General features: G+C 37.9%; 7 protein-coding genes and 1 long non-coding RNA gene across 9 annotated transcripts; 3 read left to right on the forward strand and 5 right to left on the reverse strand.

Moving 5' to 3' along the window:
• Positions 1-11: 11 nt before the first annotated feature.
• On the reverse strand, positions 12-1,579 carry LOC106349485 (F-box/kelch-repeat protein At4g38940-like). Its single transcript, XM_013789457.3, has one exon. It carries the CDS (start codon positions 1,359-1,361, stop codon positions 201-203), a length of 1,161 nt encoding a protein of 386 aa, XP_013644911.1. The 5' UTR covers positions 1,362-1,579; the 3' UTR covers positions 12-200.
• Positions 1,580-1,663: 84 nt separating this feature from the next.
• On the reverse strand, positions 1,664-3,111 carry LOC106349487 (V-type proton ATPase subunit c1). The gene is made up of 3 exons (XM_013789459.2): positions 2,899-3,111; positions 2,187-2,472; positions 1,664-2,074 (listed from the first exon to the last, which is right to left on the reverse strand). Exons 1-3 carry the CDS (start codon positions 2,972-2,974, stop codon positions 1,942-1,944), a joined length of 495 nt encoding a protein of 164 aa, XP_013644913.1. The 5' UTR covers positions 2,975-3,111; the 3' UTR covers positions 1,664-1,941.
• Positions 3,112-3,198: 87 nt separating this feature from the next.
• LOC106349486 (protein BASIC PENTACYSTEINE5) lies at positions 3,199-4,997 on the forward strand. Its single transcript, XM_013789458.3, has 2 exons — positions 3,199-3,330; positions 3,921-4,997. Exon 2 carries the CDS (start codon positions 3,941-3,943, stop codon positions 4,727-4,729), a length of 789 nt encoding a protein of 262 aa, XP_013644912.1. The 5' UTR covers positions 3,199-3,330; positions 3,921-3,940; the 3' UTR covers positions 4,730-4,997.
• Positions 4,946-6,616, reverse strand: LOC125575779. The gene is made up of 2 exons (XR_007314369.1): positions 5,390-6,616; positions 4,946-5,313 (listed from the first exon to the last, which is right to left on the reverse strand). It is a non-coding gene; the product is annotated as an uncharacterized LOC125575779 (long non-coding RNA).
• Positions 6,617-7,790: 1,174 nt separating this feature from the next.
• LOC106349484 (bZIP transcription factor 29) lies at positions 7,791-10,185 on the forward strand. Of its 2 annotated transcripts, none has more exons than XM_013789455.3 (5): positions 7,791-8,047; positions 8,158-9,128; positions 9,205-9,337; positions 9,415-9,499; positions 9,668-10,185. In XM_013789455.3, exons 2-5 carry the CDS (start codon positions 8,221-8,223, stop codon positions 9,877-9,879), a joined length of 1,338 nt encoding a protein of 445 aa, XP_013644909.1. In that variant the 5' UTR covers positions 7,791-8,047; positions 8,158-8,220; the 3' UTR covers positions 9,880-10,185. The 2 variants fall into 2 exon arrangements, with proteins under 2 accessions (XP_013644909.1, XP_013644910.1); XM_013789456.3 differs by having other exon boundaries at positions 7,806-8,047; positions 8,126-9,128.
• A 1,986-nt stretch (positions 10,186-12,171) lies between these two features.
• Positions 12,172-12,887, reverse strand: LOC106352468 (auxin-responsive protein SAUR50-like). The gene has a single exon (XM_013792091.3). It carries the CDS (start codon positions 12,791-12,793, stop codon positions 12,479-12,481), a length of 315 nt encoding a protein of 104 aa, XP_013647545.1. The 5' UTR covers positions 12,794-12,887; the 3' UTR covers positions 12,172-12,478.
• Positions 12,888-17,866: 4,979 nt separating this feature from the next.
• LOC106349483 (cysteine-rich receptor-like protein kinase 26) lies at positions 17,867-22,265 on the reverse strand. Its single transcript, XM_048734860.1, has 8 exons — positions 20,742-22,265; positions 20,427-20,582; positions 20,145-20,254; positions 19,832-20,042; positions 19,503-19,743; positions 19,283-19,433; positions 18,699-19,183; positions 17,867-18,320 (listed from the first exon to the last, which is right to left on the reverse strand). The coding sequence occupies exons 1-7, from the start codon at positions 21,577-21,579 to the stop codon at positions 18,869-18,871; spliced, it is 2,022 nt and encodes a 673-aa protein (XP_048590817.1). The 5' UTR covers positions 21,580-22,265; the 3' UTR covers positions 17,867-18,320; positions 18,699-18,868.
• LOC106349482 (auxin-induced protein X15-like) lies at positions 18,001-19,309 on the forward strand. Its single transcript, XM_048734859.1, has 2 exons — positions 18,001-18,817; positions 18,931-19,309. The coding sequence occupies exon 1, from the start codon at positions 18,001-18,003 to the stop codon at positions 18,298-18,300; it is 300 nt and encodes a 99-aa protein (XP_048590816.1). The 3' UTR covers positions 18,301-18,817; positions 18,931-19,309.
• Positions 22,266-22,923: the final 658 nt, after the last annotated feature.

The raw sequence follows: 22,923 nt of genomic DNA on the forward strand, positions 1-22,923 counted from the left end.
CAAAGTTAGTGTGAAAATAAACCCAAATAAGTATTGAATCACTCAGTATAAGATTCAGTCAATTCACAAATGTAAAATAGGCCCACCAAACACAAAGATTGACACGTCTGAGAAACACATCCCAAGGGAGGTTTTAAAGCACACATTCATACAAGCACCAAGAGACTATACTAGTATCCTTTTTTGTATACACAAGAACATCAGAGCAGAACAGCTACAGGTACACAATCCATAATGCGAAAGTTCCCACCAAGCACAACCTCACACCACTCAACTGTACCCCAAATATCTCCTCCTTGTCGTCTCTCCACGGCAATCTCGGCACACCAGATCTCTTCCGTCTGCATGAAGAGAACCATTTTCCCACCTCCATAACTAGCGGCTTTCGACCATGAACAGCCCCGAGGCAATAGACCTTCCAAACCATTCACGACTCCCCAAGATCTGAGCTTAGGATCATAAGCTCTCAAACACTTGCCACGAACGTCATAGTAAAACAAGACATCCTCAACCACACAGGAACCCAACCACTCCTTGGAGTGCAGAACCTCGTCTTTCACGAAATGATCTGGACTGGTAACGGGATCGCAAACGAAGCTATTGTAGCAAGTCCGCATGTAAATCTTACCTCCCATGGCCACACTACTAAACCACACTTTGCCTTGCTCCCAATCTAGCCTCGACTTCAGCTTCCAAACCTCCGTCTCTATATCAAACTCCATCATCGTTCTCGACCTTGATTTCATCGGCGAGTGACCATTTGCTCCTCCGATTACATAAATCTTGCCGTCGATGACCTGCGCGACGGAGCCAGCGACCGCCTTGGGCATGTCGGCGAGAGGCTGCGCCGTGTGAGATCGGCAATCGATGAGCGAAACACTCGACGTGATGCTCCAATCTTGAAATCCGCCCATCACGAAGATGCTAGAGCCGACGGCGACGTAGCTGCCTTGTAGAGGCATCGGAGGGAGCGAGGGGATATGCACCAATCGATGATCACTCGTGCCGCCGCCGCCGTTGGGTTTGATGCAGAGAGTGAACCAGTGGATGTCAGAGGTCTGATCCTTGGAGATGGCGACGTAGATGCATTGCTCCGTGCGCTGCAAGACGGATCGTCTCGCGTAAAGCTCCGGGGAAGCGACGAGGGATCGGAAACGCCTGGAGACTTGGGAGAGAGTCGGGTAATAGGATCGAGAGACGCGCGCTACGATGTCGACGAAGATTTCTTCGGGGAGGGAAGAGATCGGAGACGGCGGCTGCTTCTTCTGTGCCCTAGTTTCGGAGGAAGACATCTCTCGATTGATACTCGATTGATCATACAATCTCGAATAAAACCCTAGCTTTTTCAGGAAGCTGATCATGTATCTATCTCTTTATTTATACGCGTGATCGGACTTGTACGGGAAGGAAATCTCGAGAGTTTCTGAAACGCTTTTCGATTCAGTTTCTCAGATAGACGGTTACGACGCTTGTCATCACTCTATACGGTCGGTGTCGTGGACTAAATAATATGGGCCTGGGCTCCTGATTTCAATTGTTGTACATCTGCTCAGACACCAATTAAGCTGTGTGTGCGTATGGCTCGTATCATTTCTGGATGAGAGTTCGGATCGTAGTTTGATAATAAGTTAAACAAAGAGAAGAGTTTCGTAAACAAATCAAATTGAGTTTTATGTGATTTTATTAGAATGACAAAAATATATATAAAAAAGAGGGTGTCTCTCTTACTGGGAAGAGAAGAATATTACAAACATAACACAAGGGTGGAAAACGAACAACACTTTGGTGATGTGTGGTTTTTGTTTCGTGCAGACAGTACGTTTTTAAGAAGTAGCAAAACCACTGGCGGTCTCTACTAACCTGAGAAATAATATAAGACGCGCGAAAAAAAGCAAAGAAAGAATCAACGCAGAATCCAAGAAGAAGAACCGCATTCTCTTCTCATTCGGCTCTGGATTGACCGGCTCGAGAGGACAAGATGATACCGACGATGAGACCATAGAGAGCCAGAGCTTCAGCGAAAATGAGGATAAGAATCATTCCAACGAAAAGCTTTGGCTGCTGAGCATTGGCCCTGCCATCAAAACAAAGGGAAAAGTTGCTTATAAAACGAGGGGGATGGGATACATTACAAAATGAGAAAAGCTAAACGAGAGAGAGAGAGGCCATGAATTGATTAGATTTACCTGACACCAGCATCACCAACGATACCAATGGCCATTCCAGCGGAAAGACCAGCAAGACCACAAGCGAGACCAGAAGAGAGATGGGCGTATCCGTCGAAGAGGTAGTAAGATTTAGCCTTGGGATTAATCCCGGTACTGATGATCACAGCAATAATCAAACCGTAGATACCCAAGACACCAGCCATAACAACGGGGACAATAGACTTCATGACCAACTCAGGTCTCATAACACCCATAGATGCCACTCCGACACCACTCTTGGCTGTCCCGTATGCAGCTCCCATGCCTAGTCAACCAGTAAACCCCACCACGGTCAGGGAAATAACACACGATACTTATATATATATTCTATTATTATATTAGATCACAAAGTTTTACAAAAGTAATTGAAAGAAAGTCAGCCAATTAAATGGTAATTAAGTAAATCTCTTATTCCCAGCCACGGCAATGAGCAATATGACTTTAGAAATCTAAACAAATCAGATCACAAGAATCTGATCCAATGCCTAAACTAGAATCCGGGAAAGAAACAGATAGTTCGTTGAATATAGCTAATTCAAATCAAATCCAAGGGGGGAAAATACGAGGAATAGGCAGATCGGTTAACTTCATAAGGCCGATCCACAACCTAAACTTCGAAAGAGACATCATGAACACACACACAAAGTAAAAAAAAAAAAAAAACAAATCGTAAGAAGAGAATGGAATGTACAGGAGAAGACGAGGGCTGCGGCAGCGCCAAGGAAGCCGAAGAAAGGAGCGGCCTCATCGCCACTGAATGTAGACATTTCCAATGATTCTCGATCTTAAGATGACGCCGACGACGAATCTGATCTTCTCCTCCTCTTCTCTCAGATTGAATTACGATGAAGTTGAATGAGATTGGTGACGATGATATATTACAAAACCCAGCGAAGAAGAAGCGCACACGTCGGGATCTGAAGATGGGCCTCATTCATTATTCGGCCCACGTTGTAGACAGACGATATTAACCTTCCTTCTTGTATCTGTTTAGAAACTGCTAAAAGGGTATATCTGTCAATTAAGTGTGGAGCTATCTTCTTCCTCCTTGGGCTCTCTCTCTCTCTCTCTCTCTCCCGAGATCTTTCTCGATTTGCCTTTACTCGTTTCTCCTGCGATATCCGTAAGCTTTCGATCCATTTTCTTACTATTTATTTTTCATGCTTGTTACGTACTGCTTGATCATTGAGATCGAATGTATATATACACACATTATAGGGTTCGAATTTGATTTTCCCCCCATTGTTTCCCCCCTACTTTTATTTTTCTTCGAAATAGGGTTATTCTGGGAGCTCTCAACTTGAAATTCGAACTCTTCTCTGCTCATATATCCTGGAGAGTGAGTGACTCATTTGGGATGTAGAGGATGGTGATTTTCAATTGTAATAGTGAATTTTATTCTATAGCTGCTTACGACTAGTGATGAGTGAGGATTTTTTGGTAACACTACATTCTAATCAGATGCTTAACTATGGTTTTTGAAGTAAAGTGCTTAGATTCAAGTCTACATTTGGATTCTTTTGCTTTTCCACTTAGTAAACAACTGTGAGCTCTCATTCATTCTGCAAAACCACCTTCCCCTGCATGTGTTAATAGCATTCTTCATTACTGCTCTGCTGCTTTCTGTTATTGATATCTTTTCATTGTCTTTTACTCTTCATTCTCAATGTTTGATATCGTTTTTTTGCTCCTATTGTTCTTCTTATCCCTCAGGAGCTAAGCTGCAGTGAAATATGATGCCTCAGCATCAGATCAAGGAGCAACATAATGCTCTCGTCATGAATAAGAAGATCATGTCCATCCTTGCCGAGAGGGACGCTGCCGTCAAGGAAAGAAACGAGGCCTTGGCTGCTAAGCAGGAAGCTTTAGCCGCTCGGGATGAAGCCCTTCAGCAACGGGACTTAGCTATCTCTGAGAGAGATAATGCTATCATGGAGAGGGAAAATGCCTTAACTGCTCTTCAACACCGTGAAAACCATCTCAACTACATTTTGGATTGCGCAAAGCGTGGTGGCTACCAAACCTGTTTCACTGAAGAAACCCACTTGCCCAACCCTTCCCCATTGTCAACCATTCCACATGAACCACCCAACACCAAAAGGAAGAAAGATCGCAAGAGAAAGAAAGCTGGCGGCGAAGATCTGAACCGTCAGCTTGCTTCTCCTGGGAAGAAATGCAGAAAGGATTGGGACTGTAACGATGTGGGGTTAAACCTTGTCACGTTCGATGAGACGACAATGCCAGTGCCCATGTGCACTTGCACCGGGACTGCTCGTCAGTGTTACAAATGGGGAAATGGCGGGTGGCAATCGTCTTGCTGCACAACCACTTTGTCTCAGTATCCGCTCCCGCAGATGCCAAACAAGCGGCATTCTCGAATAGGCGGTAGAAAAATGAGTGGAAACGTCTTCTCCAGGTTACTTAGCCGTTTAGCTGGAGAAGGGCACGACCTCTCCTCTCCGGTTGATCTCAAGGACTATTGGGCTAGGCATGGCACGAATCGCTACATCATTATCAAGTAGCCGAGATTTATGAACCACTATGTTAAATCAGGTGTGTTTCTCTCTTCATCCCTTTTTTCTTCTTCGTTTTTTTAACAATTAGGTTCAAAAATGGGATGAAAGAATGAAGCTTAGGCTCATTGTTGTTTTTGTTGTCTATATAGTTCAGCTAATACCAAATGTTTAGTAGTATTGTTTTGACTTGGTTTCGTGTTTATGTAATTGTAAACAGTCCAGTGAATGATGTCATATTTTATTTTAGCAAAGTCTCAACTGATTGATCACAAAATCGCAACTCTGCAACTAAAAACAGGATGTTTTTTTTATATGATCCTGTCGAATGGCATTAATAAATTCTTCAGTCTATCCTCTCTCTCTCTCTCTCTCTCTCTCTCTCTCTCCCACCCAAGAATCGTTGAGCAGCTTTGGCACGTTTTGCTCAGGCATTCCTTTGTCTTTGAATGGCATTTCACGGCAGGAACGATACCGGAGTCCAATGGATCCATCTATTACAACTTTTGTCTCTAATCTTTCTACAAGTAGTCTCATCTTGCTCGGTCTGTGTATCATCATAGCTGTTTCTTCCATGCAAGTTGCTAGCTAGTCTGTGGAAGGTCTTGTGAAAATTCTTGATGATGGTTGATCTAGATAATAATAATAAAAAGTGCACAGGATACTTACCAGAAAGCTAAAATGCACAGTTTCATTCTCATTGCATAACCAAAGTACGATCATGTTGATCACCCATCCTCCTAGTGAGGTTTTGATTATTTATCCGCACTTGTAAGCTTGTTAATTTTCGTTTGTATATAAGGAGTGAAATACATTGTTCCCTACATGTCAAAATTCGATTCTCGTCCGATATGACCTCTCTCTCTTTAATTCATAGAATTCGCCACGTATCGTCGTGAGTCCAATAATGGAAATAATATAACTGGGTCCCCATATGTATGTCTGTCTTATCATCTAACGGATGTACTAGAAACCACGTGCTACCATCGGCGGAATTGTCGCTCCATCTAATTTTTTGTATTTAAATTCAAAGATAAGCGAGAGAGATGTAGGGTCAGCTTCGACCTATCCAAAAATATTTGTATAATGTGGGTTAGTGAAACCTACAAATTTCATTATTTTCTCTCTTTTGCCAAGCAAATTTAATTAATCTTTTGTACTGTTAATTCGTAAATATGTACAACTTTTTCTTCGGAGATTAGATTTACATTTGCTCAGTAAATATGTGTGTGGCTAAACTCGTTGAAAATTTTCTTCTTCATTTTCTTTTTTCAAAGTTGTTGAACATATTCCAGCCTGACATATTCACTACAAAGTTAATATTATGTTCGTTTTTATATAAAAAGTTAATATTCCAAAGTTTAGACGTGCGACCAACGGCATTTGCATTTGCCAAGCTAATATCAAGAACACACATACTAAATAGAACATTATGTTAGGAAATATCATGCACCAATACCTCGCAAGCAAAAAAAAACATTTAGTCTTACCCCTTAATTTATGATCCAGGATAATCCTGGCAGGATTGTTTATGAAGTTAGTTATGTGCGTTGAAGAACAAAGTTCCACTTGGTATTACTCTGGTAAATATGTTTGCCACACATTTAGATAAGTGAAAACATTTCCATGTACAAAATATTATTATATTAGAATCATGTTAGAATTCGAAACCTAAGTTTCCGTTCATATATATTGGCGTTGTTCAGTTTCCGTATATAAGTGGAAACACGACCACTTCTAATATGAAAAAGACTTAATCCACGTGATTTACACCCTTAATTACGCCTTTCCATTATCCAATTGACCAATTCCCACGAGCATCTATATCTTGTAATATTTGTTTTGCACAAATAATATTATGAATCAACTAACACGTTTCCGTTTTCTGTGATTTATATTCAGCAAACAAAAAAAGACATGTCATTATTTGTTCTAAAAACATCGGCTATCTTAATCGTTTTTTTTTTTTTTTTGACACAAGCTATCTTAATCGTTTAGGTTACGTCTATTGTTAACGAAAATATCATTCACACGAAAAACTCGAGCATATTGTACATTGTTTTTCAACGCTAGTTTTTTGTTTGTCTAAAAACATAGGCTATCTTAATCGTTTAGGTTACGTCTATCTATCGGATTTGATGTGCGCCGGAAAGAAGTGATAACATTTTTTTCAACGCTGGTTCATATTTTGTTTGTACTATTATTTGTACATCGATGAGTAAGATACGATAGTCTTTTTTTTTTCTGTGCGACCCTTAAAATACTATATAGTCTTGGAATCAAATAATTGGGGATATGAAGATATTTATAAGAAACATGGAGAGAGGTGGGTTATAAGAGTCAATATTTGTTGTGTGGTGGGGTTCATGCAATTTAAGGCTTATGAATATAATTGTATTGTTAGGCCAATTTAAATCAGAATGTTTTAAATCTTTTGTAACAACATTTTTTGTAAACACAACCGTTAACACGGTAGACGGATCTTACTTAAACTCTCAAGAATAGTAGGTAAAATTCTTTAGGCCTGCTTCGCCTGCGTTGGATTGGAATTTGAATGTTCCTTATAGATGCAGCAGTAAGTTTGACTCCAAATAAATCCAGAACAAATCTTACAATATGGAGGTCCATAACGTTTTTTTTTAAATACTATACATGTAAAGAGGCAGGAAAAAAAGTAAGGAAATAGAAAGAATGGCTTTTACATGATGCGGGCATACACATGACATAACGAGGACAGAATCTTTCGTCGTAGCAAAAGATGTCAAAGATGGTCGGAAATCGGAATACAATCCATATTCAAATAATGAAAAAATATTCATCATAAGATATATTATCTTTACATTTATTACAGTTTAGTAATGGAGATATTCGATACTGATTATGGTGAGAAGAAAATAATACAGTTGACATAAATGGGTAACAAAAATAAAAAAGAAGAATGGATGGATAGAAGAGCATTAAATAGAAAATATTGAGGGTGTGGTAAATTCACGCGTCGTGTAGGGTGTTTGTTTATAAATATAAATATAAATTTTTACTCACTCAGGACATCCGTGTCGTCTTTTTAGTCTCATCACTTCTTGCTCGCTCTCTCTCTCGTGTCCAAAAAGTCGTTGTCTTTTTCGTTTTTTTTTAACCATCTTATCGAGAAAATTAAAGGGAGAGAAAATCGCGGAGGGAGAGAAAAAAGAAATAGGCCCTCCTGTGATTTCCCAATTTTCTAGAGAGAGAGAGAGAGAAGAAAAGAGAAGTCTTTAATTCGAGGTACTCGCCATTTGCGCCATTGATTGATTGATTGAATCTCAAGCTAAGTGCGTTGAAGTTGAGGTAAACCCACTTGCATTTCGCTCTTTCAAAGCTCTCTCATTTTGACGATTCATAAATCTTGTTGTTTGGTGATGATAGCTTTTTAAAAAGCTAGCTTGATCTTGTTTTAGGGTATTCGGAGTGGTGAAATTTGACTGCATTAGCCGTTCGGATCTTGAAGAAGAAGAATTGAAATGGGAGATACAGACACTGATATGATCCACAGACACCATTCTTCAATTCCCAAACAGAAGCATCAGCAGCTGGAATTAAACCCGAATAATCTCATCCGCTCATCAGCATCTCAATTCTCCAGTGAGAGTGGCATTTCCAAACGAGTGGGGGTTCCCCCGACATCTCCCTACTCTCAGATCCAGATTCTCAACCCTGGAGCTACTACTACTACTAGTCACTCACGGTCAATGTCACAGCCTTGCTCTTTCTTCTCCTTGGATTCATTGCCTCCCTTGAGCCCTTCTCCCTTCCTCGACGATCGACTTAACACCAACCCTTCTTCCTTGTTGCCTCCCTTCACCTCTTCTTCTAGAGCCGACAGTCTACCTCCCAGAAAATCTCACCGGCGCTCCAACAGCGATATCCCCACCGGCTTAACTTCCAACCCTTTCGTCAAGAAGGAAGACATGGATGATCTCTTCTCTGCCTACATGAATCTCGACAACATTGATGCCCTCAACTCCTCCGAGAATCTTTCTCGGGATGATATGGAGAGCAGCAGAGCGAGCGGCACCAAGACTAATAGTGACACTGAGGGAGAAACCAGCAGTGTCAATGGCGATCATAACAACAATAACTTGAAGAGAAGAGCCGGTGGAGGAGACATTGCTCCTTCCTCCAGACATTACAGGAGTGTTTCTGTCGACAGTTGTTTCATCGACAAGCTCTCTTTTCCTGATGACTCCCTCAAGCCGCCTCCTTCTCCTGGGACCACTAGGAAAGTTTCCCCCACCAATTCGGTTGACGCTGCTCCAGCATTTAGCATCGAGTTTAACAACGGCGAGTTCACTGCAGCTGAGATGAAGAAGATCATGGCCAATGATAAACTTGCTGACATGGCCATCTCTGACCCTAAGCGTGTCAAAAGGTTTTTTTTTTTTTTTTAATTTTGTGACCCTCGGGGTTTCCTCAATTTTGATTCTCTCTCTTCTTTTTTGGGTCAGAATCTTGGCGAACCGTCAGAGTGCAGCGCGGTCAAAGGAGAGGAAGATGCGGTACATAGTGGAATTGGAACACAAGGTGCAGACTCTTCAGACCGAGGCTACTACTTTGTCTGCTCAGCTCACCCTTTTGCAGGTGCCTTTTAGTCTACATTTTGTTATAACACCCAGCGCCTAGATTAGTTTGTTTTTTAACCATCTTAGTTGATACAGAGAGATATGATGGGGCTGACAAACCAGAACAATGAGCTCAAGTTTCGTCTTCAATCAATGGAGCAGCAAGCAAGACTTCGCGATGGTAATAATGCATTTCTCTTGAATTTTATATCAATGGATCTTACTCATCATATGTCAGTTTCTTTATTCTTGAAGCTTAGTAAGAACAACTACTAACTAGATCACATTATGTTTGAAAAATCTCCAATCTATGTGTGAGATCAATGATTGTTTTTCTTTTCCGTGGCAGCTCTGAACGAAGCATTGAATGGGGAAGTCCAGCGACTGAAACTGGCAATTGGTGAGAGCAGCCACAGTAACGAAGCTGACAGATCAAAGATGCAATCACTCAACGCAGAGATGTTCCAGCAACTCAACATCAGCCAGTTAAGACAGCAGCAGCCTCAGTCTCAGTCTCTGCAGAATGGAACCCTGTCGACAAAACCTGAATCGAATGAATAGATCTGGGAGGTGGGGCTGGCTGAATCAAAGAATTGGAGTCTTTAGTTTTTTTTTTTTCTTTCTAAGTTGCATATCAATCAGTTAAACATCATATATCTATCTATTTTATGTGCAGAGTCTGTTGAATTTACATATATATCATTAAGTCCAAGAAGTTATAATTTTACAGCATCATTATCTTAGAAAAAAAAAATTCAATTTATGATAGATAAAATATGGTTGTAATGGAGACTGAGCATCAGACAGAGAGATTCTCTGTTTGTTGTTTTGTAGTTGCGTTTTATTGAGTTTTGATTTTTGTCTCTATGTTGTTTGGTCTCCTATATCTTTGCATGTGTCTGGTAGTGGTAGACGTTAAATACAAAAAAAGAGAAATGCTGGTTGATGATGAATCAAATCGCAAAAAAACACAAGAGAATTGGCCACCCTGTGTTCACCAATGTAACGTGTTCACCAATGTAACTACTCACAGGGTAGGGATTGGTATCTCTCAAGCTCACTATAACTTTTCTTTTACTCAAAATACACTCAAATGTGTAAGAGTATCAAATCAATCAAGTTTAGATACAAGTTACAAGGTCTAAAACGAGAAATCACTTCCGATCCTTGACAGTGTGAACACTATGAGCTAAGTGTCGACTCTCATTCTCTTGCAACTCACTCACTCAGTCACTCTCTCCCCTCTGTAAATCGTAGGTTGAAGATGAAGATGACACAACAACCATTTGGACCATTATAACCGAATTCGGTTATATACAAGTTGCTGGCTCAGTTGGCAAACTTTCTGACCCAAGCCAAAAAAAATAAGCTGAGATGTGAGGCCCATTACAAGATTCGGCCCACTCCCGTGTTTGACTGAATCGATTCACAACTGGGTGCGTATAGCTTTCTTCTACTTCATTCGGCCTTCTTAGTTTGGAATGTATATGAATGAGCAGGTCAAGGTGCGGATACCGGAATTGCTGCTTGGAAAGGTTCCGGAAGGCTTCACGTTTTCCCCCAGCACACAAATCGTTTTAAAATACTATTAAATTTGACCATCATAGTTTCTAACATAAGTAAGCGGATTGATTCAAATCTTGTATAAATTACTTATGTTTCATCAAACTTTTGAATGTGAAATTTTTTCTCTAACACATTCTCTGGAGATAATAGTGTTTATAACCACTTTTCTAGACCGGATTAATAGGATAGGATTTGGATACTATGTTAAATTGGGATTTATTATAGACTTTTAATTTAAAATTAATGATCATGAACTTATTTAAATCCTTTATATATTATTTATATCTCATCCAAACTTTAGATGTGGATCTTTTCTCCAAAAAATATAGCATAATGTTCTATTTTAATATATATATATAACTTTCAGATGAAAATTGGTATGAACCCAAAGATATATTATTGAGAGATAAGAGCAAAACAACAGTTGTATGTAGGCGAAAAAACCAAAAAGGTATGTGCGTCAGGAAGAGTAGTTGCTATCATATACGATTTGTGGCTCGTAGAGAAAAACGAAAAGAGAGAAGTGCATTCAATTTGTTAACCTAAAATGCACATATATTAATATCATATATATAGGACCCCAACTTATAATTACTAGAGACAAACATGCTTGTGCTTCGCCTAAAGAAGTAATCCACTCATAATCTGTGTGCGTAGTACTATACTTTTATAGTCAAAACACAAAGTCGCAATATAAACCTAATTTAGAAAGGGAAAAAACAATTGCTTAGAGTGTTTTTTTAAAAAAAATTTAGTATGCATTACAGCATTGTAATGCATGCATTTAAGCTTTGCGTATTGAGTTGTCTATGACACTCTTTAGTGTTACGGGTGGGATCGATTTATTTGTTGTTTCTCGTGGATAATATATTGTAATATATTTGTATAATGTTCAGATGTTTTTAATAAGTATGATTCTCTATATAGAGAAGAGAATCGGATGGAAATTTTATTTATACATTACTCGAATACAAACTTACTCATACCCGTGACCGTGAACAAAACCTAAAAGAGAAGGCTCATACAAAGATCAAACAATTCTAATTAGTTTCAAATTAAGAACTCGAACGTTCATAAGATTCGAACCCAAAAAAATGTTGGTCAATATTCAACTTGCAGTCATCATCTAGAAGCGCAAATCACCACTTTTCAACAAATATAAGCATATAAAACGATTCGAGAAATCAAATCAGATTTATATTAACATACATAAATAATAAATGATAGATGAATACCACTATTTCATATCGATTTGTCCCCTTTTGTGTTGTTTGCTTAATTTCATAATAAATGAGATAGCAATTTTTATTAAAAGATACATTCTCTGAATTTTTTAGATGAAACAAAAAAAACAAGCCACCACTTCATAAAAAACATCAATATTCTATCGAATACGAACCCCATTTAGGGCGACCTAACGAACTAAAACCCCCCATATTTACATGATCCGTGTAGAGAATGATCTTCTACATGTGGATCTTACAGGTTTTTAGTCCAGAAAAATAAAACATTTGGATAGCAAATCTTTATCCAAAGGCAAAAAAAAAAAAGAAAAAAATCTTAGTCCTCATCATAATGTAAACTCTCTCCAATCTCATCGGATCATGGATGTTAGGGAGAGAAAAACGACTTCTTCACAAGGGATAGTGAGTCCTCCCATGTGGTGGAAACCGAACTCTTCCTCTGCTTGTTGAAGTAGGATCAGAAATTCGGGATGAGACAAGAAGGTGATTGGTACGATGTACCTCGTACGATTTTCCCCTACGTAAACCGGAAAATGTCCCTTTGGTACGTCAAGAGGGAGACCTTCCTCGTCGTAGCATTGTTTCTTGCCTAAGCTCGAGCATCTCTTTATGATTTGCTTTAGCATCGCTGTTTGTGTTAGCTTCGAAGATCTCTTTGCCGCCATTATTTTACTTTTAGTGTTTAGTTTTTTTATGAGAGTCGGGGAGTGAGGAGAGAGTTTGAAGGAGAAAGGAGAGTTGTTTAGTGAGAAAGAGGTGGCGAAAGGGGGTTATTTATGGAGGACGAGGATGAGGATAGGATGCTAAGCAATAGTTATTTTAGTTTCTTTTTGATTATCTCATACAGATTTTATATTAATATATGATCAAATGATTATCAATAATCTAAAATTTTGGTTAGTGCCGTCTTCTAAGACTCTTCCAAAATAATTATACATTTCGAATGAAAATTTCAGCAAAACAGCTAATCGTTCGTGCCTCAACTGGATAAATTCACTTATTTTGAGTGAATTATCATATGTATATGAAGTATCATTTTTTTGTTCAAAAAATATATATATATATATATGAAGTATAGAAAAATGGAAATCACAAAAAAATGTGAATTTAGAGCAGATTTCTCTAAGAAGTATGAGGAAATTTATTTGTTTTTAAATATTAGTAAAAGTATTCCAATATTTTCACATGCATATTATGAATAACTAGTAATATTGTAACGTTATACATAATATAGTTTTGGATATAGAGTTTTATTTTTAAGGAGGAGAAAAAAAGCAGGAAGAGTGATACAGAGACGCATGTGACAGTGTGGGATCCAAACCCATTGCGATTAAATTTCATTGTTGGTCCTCCCCAAGACACCATGGTCCCTCCTCTCCCTCTCTTTCATTAGTTATTATCATAAACAAGAAAAATATCAATGTGGTAACTATATTTCGTAACTACGTACGAAGAGGTATGTGAATATGTACTATAAGTACAAGTTGTATGTACTCCTTAGTCTGTTTGGTTAAATGTTTACTTAATTAATCTCCTCTAGTTTACATATGATAACTTTTGTTGGTAATCTTCAACGGTCGTGTGTATTCTGAGTTTCTGACTATCACAAACTAGCAGCAACAATGTAAACTCTTAAGTTGATTTGTACACCAACATTACTATATCACCGGACTATAATACAGATCTACTAGAAACAAAAATTTAATGTCTCCTGATCTTTTTAACCTAAAATATGTAGGCTAATCACGCGATTTGAAAGTACCATATTTGTTTGCAATAGGTTTTAATATATAGGACCTAATGGTAGACAAATTGCTAGATTCACAACTGTCATGTGATGAACTCCAAAAACAACCAAAAATATAACAAGTAGAAATAAATATAATTGTATTAATAGAAATTACAAAACTATTTGATTAATTACAGCCATTTGGTTACAAAATATCTATTTAAGAGAACACATTGTAACAAATGCATACAGAAAATTACAAAAAATGAATACGCCTTGACTCTTGTCTGCCAGTGACCGTATTGGCTTACAATACTTATTGACCATGTTCGATATATACTTATATGCTTATAGACAATGGGCATTTATTAGACCTTTGTTCTTGGTCGTAAAAGGTTAGGGACAAAGAACATGTTAAGTCTCACGATCGTTCATTTTTTTTTGTTAAAAAAATTCTCACGATCTTGAGCTTCCCATCTTTGTTAACTTTTGACGTTACTCTTCGTAATTCATGGGGTCGGCCATAATGCAGATTAGTTATATATGAATAATAAGATAATAAAGTGAATGACAAACTTTTTTTATTGGTAAAAAGCGAAGCACTTATTTTGGGTACTATTTCTCTATATGAACATGTTATTTCACGTATTTGTGATATTTGATAATTAAAAGTATGCTGTTTAGAACAAATTGTACGTACTTTTATGGTACTTGCAACTAAACAAAATTCAGTCATTTACCTAATGCTTTTTTTTATGTTCATGGTCATTTAATACATTAGTAGTAGTACCTAGCATAATAGTATTTTAAGCAACGCTAATTACTTGAGTCATACGTAACTCTGCAACACTACAAAGGTTAGTATTTGATTTGGAGATGATTATTGGGAGTTGCATCCGAAATGTATCACATCAAGCAACAAGTGAAACAGAATAATGGTTTTGCCTCTTATCAACCACAGAAATGGAGAGAGGAGAGAGACCGGGGTCGTTGTCAGGGAGAGAGGCTAGCATGTTCTCCGAACGTGATTTGTTGGGGAAAAAATTTGAGTGAGAAAGAAAGAGAAGAGGATTGGAGAGAAAATTTACGAATCTTTGAAGGGACAATTTCGCCTTACGGAATGAAAAGGACACGTCTTTCGTCTCGACCAAGCACATGAAAGCCCCCATGTTACTCTTGGCTCCTCCTCCTTCCCTAAAACTGTCCTCTTTTGTACAACTTTCCGTTTTTACAGAGCCATGCACCTTTCTCTTTATTACTGATTTTACTTAGAACTAAATCTGTCTGCTCACTTTAGGAAATTCCTGAATCTCCATTTTCTACTTTTGCGGCCAGAAATCGAGAACCCTTTAAAAGCTGTCCTGTTTGTACAACTCTGTTTCTTTTCTTTCCAATGTCCCGGGTGTTATAGCTTGTTCAAAAACACTTTTTATTTCTACTTTTCTCAAATCGAAAATTTCATTATCGTCTGCATAATATAAATAAATGAACTCTAAAAAACTGAATATACAGCTCTGTTTAAACACACTTTTAGTGCATATTTATTCAAAATTATGTCAAATCAAGTAATAAGAAGGAAAGTTCGATGTACGTTTTTGTTTAGGAAGTGACTGAATCTAATTTCTATTTTCACGTGAAAGAGAAACCATGAGCTATGTTTCTAAGTCAAGAAAAACAAAGGTGGCAAGATCTGAAGTGAAATGTAGGGTCTTTTCATCACATGGGCTGCAGCAAACTTGGACCCTGGAGAGATAAGAAATTATGATGAGATCATATTGGCTTAATTTTCTTGTACGATGATCAACAGTTGAATTTCAAAAGGGTTACCATCAGGGAAAAAGAAAGACAGAGTGGCACCTAGAGAAAACGATCGAGATGGCAAAAGATATGACTAAGCTTTCATTAGCCATCGATTCATTTGTCTACTAAATGGGAGTTGAGGTAGGGTTTTGAGGTCGTATTCCAACTTAATTCGGCATGTGAGGATTCATACTTGTATATCTTTTTTAATGAGGCTTAATTTTTCCTTCAAGTCCAGGCCCCCCCATTTGCAACATTTGAATCTTTTTACTATTTAGAGGACAAATAATTACACGACAAACTGGACGTTAACAGTTTCACATGGAAAAATGTATAAAATCCAATGGATGTAAGAAAATGTCTAATTTTTTTTACAAGTCAATTTATGTGAGTTGAATTTTTATGGTTTGAATGACATTAAAAATAGATTCACAACTAGCAAGGTTAAAAACAAACTTGTCCTTTTTAACCTTAAATGCAGGGTTTTTTTTTTGGAGGGGGGGGTAAAAAGTAAATATCATATTAATGAAAATTTATTAAACGTAGAGTTGAGTGACATCATTATAAGAAAAGAATAACATGGTTAACAATATGATATTCGCTATATACAAGTTAAAATAACGTTAAAGGTATGTTAACAATAGGATTAATAAGACGTAAAAGTTCAATAATATAAATCAAATAAGGACTAGAATACATTAATCTATACTTAAGAAGGTATGCACCCGCCCATCGTAACCCATTTGACCTGCTAGCAGAACCGAACTAATCGACAGGTTACCCCATTTACACGTCTCTAGTGACACAACTAACTGTCGCTGTCATTTAGCAAAAAAAAACTAACTGTCGTTGTCGGAAGGAAAACCAAGAGTGATATATTTCTTTTTGTCAACAACCAAGTGTTAAGTACTAACAAAAAGGGCGAAAAAGAAGCATCAGAATTAAGGAGCGCATGTCAGGGATAGAGGCGTTGAATTTATGGGCTTGGGCTTCTATTTAAAATACGTCTGGGCCTATATAATCACGAGTGTGTATTATTAATTGTTTATTTTTTATGAAAAAAAGTAAAAAAAAAAAATCAAATCAAATCTGAATTTTCTCTACTACTTATTTGAGTAATGGGAACCTTGTACTACAAAAGACTATGATTACACCCAACGCCATTTTTTGAAGTTCATCGAATCTGAGGTGTGTCGATGAAGAATAAAGATTCATGGCACAGTATGGTTAAGCTTTCATTCAAAAAAAACACAGTATGGTTAAGCCAGTGCCGGCTCTTGCCACGTGCACAAGGCACATTTGCATAGGATGATCATACCCAAACTCTTCTTCTGATTTACTCAGCAGTTTTTGAAACAAAGGCTGGTTCAAATATGAAACTGGGACAAGACAACATATCTCTTCTTCGTGTCATCATTCTCTCCAACATAAACCGCCATGAATCCTCTTGGTATCGAAGACGATTTACTCCGCATTGATTGCTTACCACCCAAGAAACTTCTCAGAAAAGCCATTTTGTGAGTTATGTTTTCTTGAAGCTTAACGAGTTTGAAGCTAAAAGTGTTTCTTGATTTTGCAAAGTGCTTTGAGAATTTTTTTTAGATTTTTTTTAAAGTTTGTGTATCATAAGGATTATCTGTCACTTATTATATAAACGAATATACAAAAGAAATAATCAGAAATTAAGTATTTTTCTTTATTTTAAGAGAGTTTTCTCATTAAAAAGCTCATGGTTTTGGGTTCAAGATACTAAACCAAGAATAAATCAATAACTGGTGTCTGAGAAGTTAGCGTCTAATTATGTCCTACATGATGACTTTCATTGGGGCGTATTTGTCTCAAGGATGCCACATGCCAAATCTCTCTATAGATTATGTAGGGACTGGAAGTTGTGTACCTAAAGAACCATAAGTCTCTATCACTGATCAAGTCTTAGCTTCTTCGTAATGATATCAAAAAGACAGGACCACATGACACTGTTATATTATTTACAAACCAAAATCACAAAATGTCTTCAAAAAATTTATGTGGCAGGAATTGAAAATTTGACTAGTTATAATGTCTATCTAACTAACAAGTGGTCATGTTGATTTGTGTCTTCACATCAGAAATCATGAATCTGATCACCAGCGGTCCCTTAGGTATGATGCAGTGGTCCGGCAAAGCCATGTGCTTGTTGGTGTTAATCTATGAGTTGAAACTTCTCTAATCCAATAAAAGGTTATCTTCTCATAATGCTCTTATCTATATATATACTCATCACTGGGTCCTCTAAACTCAACAAGTTCTCACGTTCTGCAGTAAAGCATTAAGACTTTCAATACAAAGAAACAAAGACAATCCATGGCGATCAGGGTTCCTCGCATGCTACAATCATCAAAGCAGATTCTACGTCAAGCAAAACTGTTTTCATCTTCCTCCTCCTCTAGCTATCTTGAAGTTCCAAAAGGCTACTTAGCGGTTTACGTAGGAGAAAGAAAGATGAAGAGATTTGTAGTTCCCATCTCGTACTTGAACCAACCTTCATTTCAAGATCTCCTAAGAAGGGCAGAGGAAGAATTTGGATTTGATCATCCAATGGGCGGCCTCACTATTCCTTGCAGTGAAGAAACCTTTATCAATCTTGCTTCTCTCCTCAACTGATCAAGACTCACTCAAATAACCTTTTCTGTTAAGTGAAATGTATTCCCAAACAGAGATCAAAGCAAATACAAAGCTGGATAACGATTATATTGATGATAGACTGTTTACAAGTACTCAAGAACCTTGAGAGAATTATTAATGGAGTCTCTCCTCTCCCCCTTTCACTCTTTTGATCTAATCCCTCGATGGTCTTATTCTCAAAGCAACAAACGACTTAAATAGAAAAGGCAAAGACGGCTCCGTCACTCCCACTTGCTAATCCGTTAACCTCTCACGTGCACTGTGATCCTCCACGTCATTGATCCTTAGTGTGTAGATAAGCTCCACTTGCACCTCACCTCGTCTTCTAGAAGCATTATCCTTTCTTTACCCATTACTCTTGTACCAGTGCACATAACATTTTCACAATGATTTTGTACATTTCTTTCAGATATTAGTTTTCTTCAAGAGATGAGATGACATCTCTCCTTGAAAGTGAAACAGAGACAGTGTAACACTCTTTTTCCTCACTTAAAAAGTGAGTTGACTCAAATCTAATCAAATATTAATTTCAGTTATTCAGACAAACTCACCGAGGATACAACTCAGTGTTGGAATTATAATTTGAAGTTTTTGCGTTATGTCCTACAGAAGAAGAACTATCTGAAACCATTGTACTGTGTGTGAAAAAGGTAGGCCTTGAAGGTTCTGAAAGAGCAAGAGTATGTCCATCTAACATCAGAAGAACTGAAGCCATGCTTGGCCTCTCTGAAACTTTATCTTGGACACAAAGAAGACCAATGTTTATGCATCTCAGGATCATGTTCGATGAATGACTTGACATTGTCATCAAAACCTTGTCCACAAGATTCAAGGCAATACCTTCCTTCCAATTTTTCCATGCCTAAACCAAAATTATTAGTAATCCAAGGTTGTTAATGAAACAATATGTGATCATAGTTCTTTTGTTTTTTTTTTCCAATATAATAAAAAAAATACTTACGAAGGTAAGGAGGCCTTCCATGCTGTCCTCATCGCTGAAACAGCTGTTTTTCTTACCACTGATGATCTCAAGAACCAAAACACCGAAACTGTAAACATCTGTTTTAAACGAGAACTGTCCGTGCATTACATACTCCGGAGCCATATATCCACTGTTTAAAACCAAATGACTTAAATCAGAATCGAATTTAATGTGTTGAAATGCTTTTTATGATACTTACAAAGTCCCTACGACCCTATTCGTGTAGCGTTGAGTAGTGTGGTCGATATCAAATAGCCTTGCCAGTCCGAAATCTGCAATTTTCGGGGTCATTTCCTCGTCTAGCAGTATGTTACTAGCTTTAAGATCACGGTGAATGATCCGGAGACGAGAGTCTTGATGAAGATAAAGAAGCCCCCTAGCTACACCTCCAATAATTTTGTATCTAACTTCCCAATCCAGTTCCTTACCATGGATAGGATCTGTAAACATACTCAAACACGTGAGAAAGAACAAGAATAACAGTAGAGTGGCATCCAAGAACTTGGTGATAGTGAATAAATTTGGTACCGAAGATGAACTTGTCGAGACTGGTGTGTGGGAGGTACTCGTAGACGAGAAGCCTTTCACTTCCATCTATTGAGTAGCCTAAGAGCTTGACGAGGTTACGATGTTGAAGCTTTGCCACCAATAAGAACTCGTTCTTAAATTCGATTTCTCCTTGTTGTGCATTTTCCGACAACCTTTTCACCGCTATTTCTTGTCCATCCGAAAGCACACCCTAATGATCATTATAACACATTTAAAAAAAAATAATAATAAAAATGATAGCTAGATTTACTAAAATGTATATGATAATAGTTTCTTCTTCTCCTTAAGACACCTTATAAACTGCTCCAAATCCTCCTTCTCCAAGTTTGTTTTCCACTGAAAAATGACTTGTGGCTTCTTGTAACATAGTGAAATCAAATCTCATTGAATCTGTGCTAATGTCTTCTTCATATGTATGTGATGTCAGGGAAAAAAAAATCCAGGTTAGATAGAAGCAAAACATTCAGAGTAAATTTGAAAGAAACAGAGGAAACAAGTCAGAACAGAGTAAATAACAAAATATAAAACAGAGTAAACAGAGCACAAAAGTACTATCCCCTATTCTTAGCTTTACCTTCAAGGTTTCGCTCTTCGCTAGTTGTCCTCCTCTTTAATTTCTTCTTCCTCGATCTTAGGTAAACGACTAAGAATGCGATAAATAAGACAAAAACAGCAGCTGAAACAGCAGCAAAGATCAAAGCTTTAGGAGGTACACCTCTGTTTTTATCCCCTGAACAAAGGAAAAAAAAAAGAAAAAGAACGGTTAATTAGCTAAAATGATCAAAATTTGGCTTACTGTAACAAACTCATATCTCCTCATTTACTACAAAACATGCTCAACAGTCTGATTTTAAATCCTAGAGTTCAAAATTCATAGCAAGTGACATGCCTTGTTCAACACTTGTCGTCTCATTCCGTTGAGTCCCAGTTGGCGGCGTAGCAGGCACTGAGCTTGGCTCATTAGTGGTGTCCACTGGATCATAGAATCTCCATGGAGCATAAGCCACCATACAGCTAGGAGACAACACATAACTACCCATTTTCATATCACAACAGCTCGGAATCTTTGCGATACCCTGAGATAAACAATACGTGCAATCTTGTTCCGATATATCCGCCGTGCACTGGACCATCCCGTACAATGTCTGAAACGACGGCCCGCTCGTTTCTCCGACCACAAAGTTCTTCCTTCTCCGACCAATCACGGATACTCTGTCTTTAAGCCCTTCGAGTAAACCCCTTAATGATTTCTCCCAACCGTCGCGATCTCCTGTGAAGTTTCTTGTCCCGGAGATGCTTGTTTGAGGATAAATCTCAAGTATTTTGAAAAGCGTCCGGTTCGAGTACCTAACCGTACATTTGTCGTACCAAATAACCGCCTCTTTCTGAACCGGACACAATGTGACAAGTCTTTTTCCAGCCATTGCGAGACAGTTGGTGCAATCTTCAGGTTTGACGTCGCCTCTACAGTGTAAGATTGAGTTGACTTTTCCATCTGAGTCTCCGAGTGAGATGTTGTAGAATCCGTTGTCGTTATGCCGAAGAGATGATAGAGAAGAGATGAGACGGTCGAGGTTGACGGCGTAAGGGGCGTTAACGGTGAAGTTGCCTGTGACGTTTGAGCATATTTGTTTTAACGGCACCGGTTGTGACTGAACGGTGAGGCATTGGATTTGGATTAAGACTGAGATCAGAGGGAGAAGAAAAAGAGAGAATATTTGGATCATTTTCTGTTAAATCATTTGTCTTAGATTGTTAGAAGGGAGTTAACACGCCATTATGCGTTGACCTTGATTATGTTAGTTACTTAGATTTTTTTTATTTTGGTTTAAATGTAAGCTAGGCTGTTATGAAATGTGACAATTATTCATAGAATTATAGGATTACTGGGTTGGTCAACAAATAAAAATTACTTGTTAAATAGCATGTTGTGAAAGTTCCCCTGGATTGTAATGTTGGAAGGAAAATAGTTCAGTATTCAGGCAGCGTCAGAATAAAAATAAATGTAATTTACTTGCATTCATTTTCCTTTCTCTGAAACCACTTTTTAAACAATAATAAAGAGAGAGACAGGGTTGAGTAATATACAAACGGCTTATAAATCTAACGACTTCAAAAATGTTTCATGTTAAGTGATCATTGTGAATAGGATTTAAAGAAGCTGAGAAGTGATAGTGATGAAATTATCTTCAGAAAAATGGGCTTTGCAAGAGTGGGACATGCAGAAGAAGAGCTCACATGGTTCTGTCTCGCAGCTGCTAAAACTGAGAGCTGAATACGGATTGTACCTGAAGATCATCATGGTGCGCTAGAAGACTAACAACTTTAAGCACACTTCACATGAGATTTTCCATGATATTTTGACACACATACATTTAAATGGTAGATAGTCTGGGAAGTGGGCCGGCCATTAAACATATGACAGAAGCCTAGTTACTACCAATGGGTTACTACACAAAGTTCTTCTGACTAAACCTTAACGGCAATGTGAATTTGTATCAAAGAGACTTTTGGGCTTGTTTTGTGATATGGGCCTTCGTATAAGCCCAGTAGCATTATCCTGCAAACTGTTGAGAATGAGATGTCAGTAAAGAGATACAGGGTCCATTCTCTCTGTTACAGCAATACTGTGTGGCGTAGCTGCACATCGTGCCGTTTCTAGCTTTAATAAACACGATGTTTGTCTCTTTTGCGGCGCAAACTGTGAAGCGTTCATTTCTCTTGAATTTCCACGAAGTTAAAATTGTTCTTAGATTCATTGTGCAAACTCAAAGTAAGTATAACATGCAATTTTATCCCATAAACTTTTGAAATCCCATGTGAAAATATTTGGATCGAAATATACATATTAATATATAACGTATCTAGTTATAGCTACTTGAACTGTGACCAAGTTCTAGATTTTGCTATCTTTATAAACAAAAGTTTCCTCTCCTTTTGTAAAAGATGGTGTAGTCACTTTTTGTAGTTCGTACCAAAAAGGAAGATGTTAGGGATTATGTCCTTTTACCTTTGCTTTCTTGTTAAGATTATTACGAATCTATCATACATCCGAGAAAGTGTATCGTAAC

The sequence above is a fragment of the Brassica napus genome, chromosome A6, assembly GCF_020379485.1.
Source record: "Brassica napus cultivar Da-Ae chromosome A6, Da-Ae, whole genome shotgun sequence".
NCBI classification, from domain to species: Eukaryota; Viridiplantae; Streptophyta; class Magnoliopsida; order Brassicales; family Brassicaceae; genus Brassica; species Brassica napus.

Bases quoted from the DNA above. Each gene is read 5' to 3' on its own strand.
- LOC106349485 (XM_013789457.3), bottom strand. From the start codon at position 1,361: ATGATCAGCTTCCTGAAAAAGCTAGGGTTTTATTCGAGATTGTATGAT.
- LOC106349487 (XM_013789459.2), bottom strand. From the start codon at position 2,974: ATGTCTACATTCAGTGGCGATGAGGCCGCTCCTTTCTTCGGCTTCCTT. The intron at 2,473-2,898 runs GTACATTCCATT...CTGGTTGACTAG, and splicing joins CGCAGCCCTCGTCTTCTCCT to GCATGGGAGCTGCATACGGG. The intron at 2,075-2,186 runs GTAAATCTAATC...TTTTGATGGCAG, and splicing joins GTTGGTGATGCTGGTGTCAG to GGCCAATGCTCAGCAGCCAA.
- LOC106349486 (XM_013789458.3), top strand. From the start codon at position 3,941: ATGATGCCTCAGCATCAGATCAAGGAGCAACATAATGCTCTCGTCATG.
- LOC106349484 (XM_013789455.3), top strand. From the start codon at position 8,221: ATGGGAGATACAGACACTGATATGATCCACAGACACCATTCTTCAATT. The intron at 9,338-9,414 runs GTGCCTTTTAGT...TAGTTGATACAG, and splicing joins CTCAGCTCACCCTTTTGCAG to AGAGATATGATGGGGCTGAC. The intron at 9,500-9,667 runs GTAATAATGCAT...TTTCCGTGGCAG, and splicing joins GCAAGCAAGACTTCGCGATG to CTCTGAACGAAGCATTGAAT.
- LOC106352468 (XM_013792091.3), bottom strand. From the start codon at position 12,793: ATGGCGGCAAAGAGATCTTCGAAGCTAACACAAACAGCGATGCTAAAG.
- LOC106349482 (XM_048734859.1), top strand. From the start codon at position 18,001: ATGGCGATCAGGGTTCCTCGCATGCTACAATCATCAAAGCAGATTCTA.
- LOC106349483 (XM_048734860.1), bottom strand. From the start codon at position 21,579: ATGATCCAAATATTCTCTCTTTTTCTTCTCCCTCTGATCTCAGTCTTA. The intron at 20,583-20,741 runs GCATGTCACTTG...TCCTTTGTTCAG, and splicing joins GACGACAAGTGTTGAACAAG to GGGATAAAAACAGAGGTGTA. The intron at 19,184-19,282 runs GTAAGTATTTTT...ATTTTGGTTTAG, and splicing joins TGGAAGGCCTCCTTACCTTC to GCATGGAAAAATTGGAAGGA.